At 29.2% G+C, this 10876-nt stretch overlaps 1 protein-coding gene across 1 annotated transcript; it reads right to left on the bottom strand.

Annotated features, from left to right (window-relative positions):
* Positions 1–3414: 3414 nt before the first annotated feature.
* LOC140872306 (uncharacterized) lies at positions 3415–4269 on the bottom strand. The gene has a single exon (XM_073275127.1). It carries the CDS (start codon positions 4221–4223, stop codon positions 3603–3605), a length of 621 nt encoding a protein of 206 aa, XP_073131228.1. The 5' UTR covers positions 4224–4269; the 3' UTR covers positions 3415–3602.
* Between the last annotated feature and the right edge of the window lie 6607 nt (positions 4270–10876).

Genomic DNA, 10876 nt, shown 5'->3' with positions numbered 1-10876 from the left:
CTACCAAGAAAAATAATAATGAATAAGTCTCCATTTGTGATGCAAGTCTCATGAATCTGTATACATGAAATGGATCAATTCGGTTCATACATAAAATGAAAAGTAATAATTTTGACACAAAAAAATAACGTACATGGGATGTTGAGCCAGGGCATTATCCCCAAAATAGTAAGAGTGCAGCATTCTTTGAGAGTGAAATTCCTGAAAACCCACTCGAGGATGTCGATTGAAAATTCCCTTAGAGCGTCCATAACTATGAGGATTCGTTTAGGGTTGTCCAATGTTCCCGGCGACTCCTCTACAATCACATCTTGTGCGAATTTTGTCTTAGGTATCGAAAAGCAACTACTCATCTTTTTTCTCTCTTTTTTTTTTCCACACAAATTTTTGTGTACGTTGTCTAGCTAGTGAAGAAAATGCAAAATATATATGATGAGTGGAGGGGTTTGATGTATGGATATCCAGCTAATTAAATAGTTGGTTAGTTTTTTTGGAAGGTTTCAAATGTACAAAAAAGAGCTTCTTGTTATAAACGGTATTCTACATTGAACAATTCGATCGATCTCCATAGACTATGTGCTACAAAACAAATGCGAATAATTCCAATCTCATTCCTTGGCCTTTTGAGTTTTGAGACATTGTTTTATGCGCTAAAATCATCACTTAATTCGTCTTCATGTTCTTTAATCTAAACTATAATTGACCTACAATACCAAACTTTTGACATGATAGTAAAGTTTCTTTCTTTTTTTCCTCCAAAAAAAAAAAACTTTTTAACCACACAACTCTAAATTCCACGTTTTTCAATCTATCCTAGATTTTTTCATGACATTTCAAATTCAAATATTCATAACTTTAATTTTAATTTTTTAAATATATATTATAAAACTCATCTGAGAGATTTTACATATCAATTTTATGAGAAAGATTTTCGACCTGACATGACTCAATATAAATATTATTTTTATGTCAAAAATGCTATGTTTCAATGCAGATATTGAACGGATCAATATTTCTCACAAGAAACCTACTAATATATATATATATATATATACACACGTTATTCGATCTATTTTTTCTATGGATCACATTCATTATATGTGTGACAATCCACTAATATGATATTAATACCCGCTAATAGAAAATGTAAGTGATGATATTCATAATACATCAAAATTGATACTGTATTAGACAAGATATACAACCTAATTGCGGTGTCATTTTGTCTAGGAATTTAAATAGATACATATAATTAAGGGACAAGCCATGCATGTGCACACATCAAGCTTTTTTCTGTAGCACCACAAACAGTAAACAAGACACAAGAAGCACGTCGACTAGGTGACCCCATCAATATTAAAGAAATATAATCAATTATATGAAAACATTAATTATCAAACCACCTTAATAATTGCCCATTTTAGGAACCACTTGTTTTTAGTTGAGATAAAATAAAATGATATTGTTTAGTATCACAGCTCATAAATTCATTGCTATACGATTTGCTCTTGATTATAGATTCAAATTGAACATTTTCATGCAATAACTACATACTTTATGGGTACATCGATATATTGTTTCGGTGGAATCGAAAACTTACAACACGGTTCTTTCTATTATGTATAACAGTACTATTGTTTTATTTCAAGGATTTATACTCGTGATGTAAGACTCGATTCATATTTATAGTAAAAATAAAATTTATGATATAAAAATAATATATTTTTAAAAAAATTCAGGTTGGATCGAATCATATAGGTGCCATGTTTCATAAAATTGATATATAAAACGGTTTCACATGAGATTTTGTGTATATTAAATCAAGATCATAACCAGAACAACATTGGAACAATAAACGACTTGATTTAGGTAAATAATAATAATAATTATTATTATAATTTCTAGTAAAATTTAAGAATTCACAGTATTAGAATTCTTCAGCAGTTCAAATTTTTTTGCCAAATAAGGATTAAAATCTTTGGAGACCAAGACTAAAATCATATTTAAACAATTTAATTTTGACACTTGGGAATCGAAGTGAACGATTGCTGTTAATAGTAGTGTTAGGAGTTTCATTCACACCTAAATTTTTTTCGACAAAAAATAATTACTCAACAAAGAAGTTACCAAATCTTGAAAAGTTCAAACCTTGAGATTTCTCCAAGTATAAAACAGACAACGGATTACCTTTTGCCCATCGTCACGTTCATTTAAAACAACGAATAAAAAAGAAAACTTTTTTAAGCTCATCATAAGTAAAATTATAACTTTTATGTTTTTAAGGCAATTTTGGTTGTTATTCATGATTTTTTTATGGGTGGAATAATATATAATTGGCATGTAACATTTAATAATAGTAGTAATCATATCATATCATATTTTAAATCTTTAAAGTCCCAAATCCTAATCAACAATCATCATCCATTATATATCAAAACGATTTGCACAAAAACTAATACTAATGAGACGATATCAATTAGTGAAATTAATTTATATAGTCAAAATGGTCCTTATAAGTATGTTATTTTGTGTTTTGGTCCTATAAGTATTTAATTTTGGATTTTGATCCTATAAGTTAAATTATAATTGGTTTTTAGTTATTTTTTCATAAAGTGTTGACGTGACATCAGAAAATGCTGGTGTAACAGCTAAAAATGCTTAAGTGACACTGAAAAATGATGATGTGTGTCTGTTGTGGCATCAACGATTAAATTCTATGTTTTCAAAATCGGACTGTACCGACTGGTTCAACCAGTTCGATCCGAAACCGATCACTGATTTGATTAAAAACACTCCCAAAAATCGTCTTAATGGTTGAACAGGCAAAACTGATCAAGAACCGAAAAATTAATTTTTCAATTTTTTTGAAAAATTAGTTTTTTATTTTAAAATTTTAATTTAATATTTTATTATATATATACATCATTATTTGAAATTTTTTCTTTGTTAAAAATACTATTTATTAATATTAAAGTTTACAATTTTTTTAAATATATTTATATAGTTAATTAGTTTTCAAACTACGATAAATACATACATTTTTTTATTTATATAAATTTTTTAGGTTTTTAAAATTTAAAATATATTATTAATTATATTATATAAATGATTTTTCAATCCGACTGTCCGGTTAAAACATTTCAATCAGTTGTATCGTTTTTTAAGTTATATCGGTTTAATTACCGGTCCGATTATAAATTAAAAAACATTGCTAAAATGAAAAAAAACCTAAAAACCAAAATATAACTAAACTTAAAGGACGAAAACCCAAAATTAAATACTTACAGAATCAAATCACAAAACAATAAACTTACAAAACTATTTTGGCTATTATCCCTTTTTAAATTGATGGATCTGTCTCACGCACATCCACAAAACATTCTCATAATTCTCAATTTTTTTTGAAAAATAAAACATGTTTTTAGATATATATATATATTCATTTCCTCAGTATATCCAAGAACATTACTTAATTCTTCAACATTATTCAGTCAGTGATCCTGCCTGTTATCAACATCCAAAATCACTGTACTAAAAAAGGAAGATAAATATAATTTAATTTTTTTAAAAAAATTAAAAAAAAAAAAAAAAAACACGAAAAATCACCCCCTATGCAAAGGTGATCGATCTTGAACCATAAACTTGGTAGTTTTGGAGCTCCGGAAAACCTTCATTGGGCTCGGGAAATGCCACAGCTTCCACTTCGCCGGCGAAGAGATGAGGTCGGATCTCTGGACACCTGGCGCCACCGCCGCCTTACTCGTCCCCGTGCTAACCGACCTCGATCTCGTAACCACCCTCGCCAAGTCTCTGATTCTGTCGTTGCGATCGATATTTTCGCCGTTGTTGTTGCCGCCATGATCGAATTCGCAGCTCTCTTTCGTCTTCTTCGTCGCGATTTTCCTCAGGAACGACGGCGTGCTGATCCGACGGCTAGCGGAACGGAGGAAGGGGATCGCGACGGATCTGGACCGTCGGAAGGACGGTTCTTCAGAGGCGTGGCTGAAGTCGCCGCCGTTGTGGAAGAAGGAGAAGGAGGAGGAGGATGAGGAGGAGGCGGAGGTGGTGTTGGAGACGCAACCGCATGGGCGTACGTTAGCGCAGACGGGGCAGAGGCTGCCGAGGCGTTCGCGGAGGCAGGTGGCGCAGACGCCGTTGCGCCGGCTCTTCGAGGGGTGTTTTGGACATTTCCATGCTTCTTCCTCTGCTACATGACTAGCCATTTCTGCTGGCCACTGAACTCTCTCTCTTTGCTATTTATTTGTTGAATACATAAAACGGAAATGAATGATTTTTATACCATAAATAAATATATAAATATATATATATACATACTGCTTTTTATATATTAAAAAAAAACACAAAATAATTAAGGACAAGTCTCTCACACCGTCAATCATACTCATATTTATGATATAAAATAACAATTTTGACCTCAAAAATAATATTTTATCATGAATGACTCGATTACAATGTATATTCGTGTGGCAGTCAACACTTTTTGTGAATAATTATATAAACTTTTTAAAAAATTTTGTGAATAAGATCAATTAGAGGCCCCTTCCTTTAAATGTTCAAGGTGCCGGGGATCAAACAGCGGCCGCGGCCCACTTATTTACTAATTTTTTTAAAAAGTTAACGACAATATTGATAAATATCATTACGATAAATCATATCAAATAACAGTAATAGTGTTACAAGTTTTAAAATTAAAAACAATAATAATATTACCATAATTAGAGATAAACAAAATTTCAATTAAATCAAAATGACTCTTGAAACCGATTTAGTTCCTAAAATTATACTCAAACAAATCAAACTGAATTAAAATCGATTGTTTTAGCATGTCTTTCAAGTTTCAACTTACATTTCAGATAAATTTGACAGTATTATAATTTTATTTTAAAATCTAATAAAAATTTGAAAACAGAAATATCGTATTTTATTTTTGAAACTCAATTTATTGGATTTTACAAGACATTTTATAAACATAATGTAAAATCAAACTGAATAAACTGATTCACATGATTTTTTTTTTTTAAAAAAAAAACAAATCGTAAACAAACTCGATTTTCACATCAAATCGGTATTGCCCATCATTTTAGTTTAGTAAAAAATTTATCCATCCCTAGTTTGAAAATATTATTACTTAATATTGCTATTTTTAATTATATTTATTTTTTTAATTTAAAATATTAACATTATTGCTGTTAATTTATTTCATATATTATTTTAAAGTTGAATTTTTGTTCTCTTTAATTTCGGGGCAAGCATTCGGCGTCTCTCAATGAAATAGGAAATGGACCAAAAGCGAGAGGTGATTTCAGCTCAAATGGATCCAATCCAACAGCAGATTTTGACGTTAGAGAGGCCCAATTATTGATTTGCATTATACGTATTTATGGGCCTCCCAATGTTTGTTTAAATTGATGGGCTTATGTATTAAGCTTCTCACATGTATACCCATCTTTTATTAAATATTAAATAAATAAACAATCTTCTGAGCTGGCCTCACAGCCACACTCAATAAATACAGTTTCAAACTTGGAGTTGTTGCTGCTTTTCAAGGAGATATATACATTTTAACATTTATTATACATGCTGAAAAAATATGGTACTCATAGCTGAAAATAGGTTATTCACCCTCAATATGTAGTTTCTCAACCAAAGACAAGCCGAACCCAATGAAGAAAGTTTTTCGCAACATATGGGCGCGCGACTGAAATGGTATATCATATACCAGCCCTTGTCACTGCCATTTCTTGATCAAACCCTAACACAAACTCGGCGACGAGTAGGGGTTGGGTATCGAGTTAATCGTTCGTGTGTTTGACTCGAGCATGCATAGGTTTGATCATAGTAAAGATAGTGATCTGGCTTGATCTCCATCCTCTAATTTTAAATCCTCAAAAAAGGGAAAACAAAGTAATAAATCCTAATTTTAAATCGGGTAAAGGTATGATGCTGGCCTGTATGGTCCAAAAAAACAACTCTTTGAATAGAAGAAAAATTATGTGACATAGAAGTAACAAGAACAATGCCCCACTTGACAATTAAATTGGGGTGTTTGAATCAATTTTTAATCAAATATTTGTTGCTTTGTACACATCATTGCACAGGTATTAAAGCATTAGTATATTATGCCTTTGCGTTTCTATTATTTGACACTTTAGCCAAGCCTTATCAATTATTGAGTTCTATGGTTCTTTTTGGCAAGTGACATATATATAATATACTCACGATTAATTTTATCGAGGAATAATGTAGAATGCCATTAATCGATTAAAATTTCTCGCATCATGCATGGAAACATCCGTTGGAATTAAAGTGCGTTGGCTTATTTGTTTTATGTCTATATTCTTAAATATACCCATCAAATTATTATTTTTATTTATTTTAATCTTATGTTTCATTAACACATGGATCATACATACACCACAAGTTAGCTAATTGGCTGCCTTCCGGATCAAAATTTTGTAGTCCTCTTTTTTAGATGCTCGAAAATCAATAGATGACCCCTCCCTACTCTTTCTACGTACGATTTCGAATTCACGATAATAAATTCATTGGTTTTGATTGGTTATGATCCAATTCGATTATTTTATGAGTTCAAACTCAATGACTCGACTCAATGGATGTCCATCTAATTTTAATTATTATGTATAGAAACATTTTATCAAGACTCATAAAATATATATTTTTAGAATAAGACCTATAAAATCTTAAAATCTCATAAGTGACTCAAACGCAAGGAAACGTTCAGTCATCTATAAACAACTCGAGTTGTCTTCCCATATTTAGGGTACACTCTCTATAGTCTTATGATCTACATCTCTAGATTTATTTACTAAATAACTACTAACTTGTACGTAAGAGTGTCTTCGCCAAAAAACTATGACGTTACTCAATTTTGCTTTGTGATGTTTCTAACAGCCCACAAAGTTAGCTCGTTTGATTCATTTGATTAATAACCATTCACCCGAACTTCACGAATTACTCAGATTTCTTCCAAATGCATAATATCAATTTTCTGACGACAATAAGTTTGGTTCGGTAAATGAAATCCATTCAACAACATATTTCAAATCCACGACTGATTATTTATAAGTCATTTTGGTAGATTTCATACTCCATCCAAGTATTTTCTCAAATGACCTTAGGTTATAAATTCTGTTGTCTGAAAAAAAGATCATTTATGGTAGGAGTACTATTTAACTAATATCGTCATTTTATATAATTTCAAGTTTTTACCATAAATTTAACACGTGGGTGTATGCGTCAGGTATGAATAATAAATTACGCGTTGCCCGAGGACATGTATGAGAATAAATCGTGCGTCGACAATCGACATGTAGCCATCTGCCATATTTTCACTAGCGACTAATTAATTAATTCAGAAAGATACTCAATTCGAGCACGCAATTATACAACGTGACTTTATTTATTACTGTGTGCATTAAGATCAGTGCCTTTTTTTCCCATTGAATTTTTATTTAATTAATTAATAACAAGCACTGGTTAATTAAAATATAAGAATCGGGAAATTCTTGGACGACAGAACGAAATTTTTATATGGTTTTGAATAAAATTTAAAACAATGTGAAGTAGAGTTTACTTAGTACAACTGCGGTTGCACAAAAATATTTGTAATTTATTTTTCGAAAATAAAAGGTCGGATCATATTCATGAGTCATGACTCCAACCAAACTAACCTAAAATTAATGTATGTTCATTTTCCTTTTTTTTTAAAAAAAAAAAAAATTATTTATAGTATTGTGGATATGCCCGATTAATTGTATTTTATTTTTTTGTTCATAAAGTTCTAGAGACAATCTAGTGATCAATTTTATGAAATAAATATTTTATTTAAGTAATTTAACTCAAATCATAAAAAAATATTAATTTTCATTATATTAAATTTGAATAATTTACATTCAGTCATCCACATCGAACATATCTTAATAATTTTCGCTTTTTTTAACACTGCATTCAGCATGCTATCACTTACCATAAATATATGGATCTAGAAATATCAGTGCCCTATATTGGGGTAAGTATATATCTATTATCTTCTACAAGATTTTGTATCCAATGGAAATTTCCACTGATACTTTTTTTTCCCAATTATTTCATGATGAGTGTATTCTTTACAGAGATTATTCTGAAAATAAACAGCATGAAGTGATAAATGAAATTTGGGTGTTTCTAATTTCATAGCATAAGGGCGGAAACTCTGGTGCATTGTACTATAAATATTTTTAAATTTATTAAAATTTATTTAATTATTTAAGTTTTCGCTTACATGAAATGATTTCAAATATAAATTTTCAACACAAAATAACTATAATCATCTTGTCATTTTTTCTAGTAATATAAACCGAAAATCATAAGACCTTTGAAATTTCACATTAGGAGTGTAAAGTGTAAACCCATGGATCATACTAAAAATATATGTAATTTAGAGTCTTAGACTCGAAATTATCAAACTTGAGTCAGACTCAAAAATAGTTGAACTTGTTTTGAAGATAATTTTAGCCTATTTTTTTTTAAATCAAGAATTTTAATGTTTTATTAATATTAGTATATTGATGCACGCGATACGTACTTGTATATTATTTTTTTATTAATGTGATATAAAAGTTATCGAATGACTAAATTACAATTATAAAAATTATCGAGAGACTAAAATGCAATTTAAAATATTGAAATTTAAAAAAAATAAATAAATGACAATTTTGGTAAAACAAAAGATGTTGTAGAGAAAAATTCTTTATATATAGGAAAAGATATCACAATTATAAATTTTAAAAAATATATTTTGAGTGTTTTGAATATTTCTTTTTTAAATAATAGTTTAAAATTTGAATAGTCCACAGACATATTCAAATTTTTCGAATTTAAAAATTTATATGCTACTCGATTCGATTCATTTAACCCTAGTCTACAATCTCTTTTGGAGTTTTTCTGACTAAAACATATGTATTTGAAAATAAACTGATCAATTATTTTCACGAATTTAATTAATTTATTGTCATTAAACGAAACCATAATAAATTGCGGAATAAAAATGCTGATAACGTATCATTTTGCAGCAAAAATACAAAAAAATTTGGGACTTTTGCAAAAGTAGATTTCCACATCAAGATTACATGGATTCTTGTCCTTCCCATAACCAAGAAATATAATGCGATGGTAATACCCAAAAAAAAAAAGAGCAAGAAAAGAAAACAAATATAGTGCATTGCCGATAAATACAAACATAATTTGATGGAAAAATTAATGAGAAAGGTGAATTAATTTCGTTTTGTATCAAATTTATCTTCTTCTTATTCTTCTTCTTTTATTTTTTTTTTAAATAGTCGATTTTATATTTTTGTAAAAGGGAATAACGAATTGTGTGGACTTAGTGTAGACATTAAAATTTCGAACCTGATCATATGCTGTCATGTGTGACATTGGTTGTTTTTGTTCAGCTTTTAAGTTTCGACTACATTTTTATTAAATTAAATCAAAATTTGAAAAAAGATAAAATTTATTTTTGTAATACATATAATTTTTAATAGGTTAATCAAGTTAAACCTCACGGTATTAAAAGATGCGCATCAATTAAACAGCACCACATCCCGAAGATGGGGTATCTTGACCAATCCAATCACTTTCTCATATAAAAAGATAATGTTTTTTTTTGGGTATGAATATGAATTTTATTAAAAATTTATTTGAAATTGCTCCCAAAAAAAAATTTATAAAAAACGAAAGAAAGAAGGATAACTGTTCCAAATTAATTTTATAAAATTAAATTAAATTACGGTGTTACGTATAGAACAAATTTAAATTATTGCTCAGTACGAGACAATTTGATGTTTTGAAATTGAATTAAATGGATAAAACAAATTCTCATAAGATTAATAAATTTTACATTTTTTCACAAGATAGGATAATGTTAAGATGAGTGTAAATTATACTAAAAATGGGATGATGATGCATTACTGTGTCATGATTATTATTTAAAAAAATGCTAATCCGTAAAATAATTATTATATGAATTGTAGTTTATCAAAATATAGCATAGAGAATACGAATCAAGGAGTTTATTTATTTGTTATATGATTATTATTTTTTTATTACTGCCTTCACGATACTGCAAAAAAGGGATATTTTGAATTCATCTTCTTTTCTTCACTTTTAAGTTATATATACACTGTTAAAGGAAATAAATTTCACTATCTAATTAACAACATCAAATTGAACTATCCCATATTTATTGGTTGGTTGGTTCTCTCCACGATTAAAAATTTCCTAATTTAATAAAAAACACACAATAATTCTACCTAATTCGTAATGATCATGCTTTATCATATTCTCGAAGACAGGTTACATTGTCACTAAATTATATGTACAAGAAGGTATGGCCAAGATTTAGACTAATCCTCTTCGATTTATCACAATCAACGAGCTTGTGAATTTGGACTGTATTAAGACATGAAACTAACATTAAACACTAGTTTTTTATAATTGAATCTCGAAAGTAAAAAAACGTTAGACATGACATCCAAACGCGACTTAGTTTATGTACACGAGGCATCAACAATTAATACATATCATGTATCTTTACCCAATAAAAGAACTCGTATGCTCTAATTGATAAGACCAAAGCAAGAATATGTTACACATGAAAAGGAAAGGCAATGAGAGATACATATAATATAAAGTAAAATTAGAGAGAATATATATATATAAAATAAAAATATATAATAATGACATTAAAATAAAAGGAAAGAAGGAGGTCAGTTCCTTGCATCCAACGTATCTACAGGTTCAGCCTCGGGTTTAGGTTCGGACACAGCTTATGTGTATATGAGACTACGAGAGGATA

This window comes from Henckelia pumila, unplaced genomic scaffold, assembly GCF_033568475.1.
Source record: "Henckelia pumila isolate YLH828 unplaced genomic scaffold, ASM3356847v2 CTG_461:::fragment_3, whole genome shotgun sequence".
NCBI classification, from domain to species: Eukaryota; Viridiplantae; Streptophyta; class Magnoliopsida; order Lamiales; family Gesneriaceae; genus Henckelia; species Henckelia pumila.
This window is presented reverse-complemented; position numbering and strand designations above follow the sequence as displayed.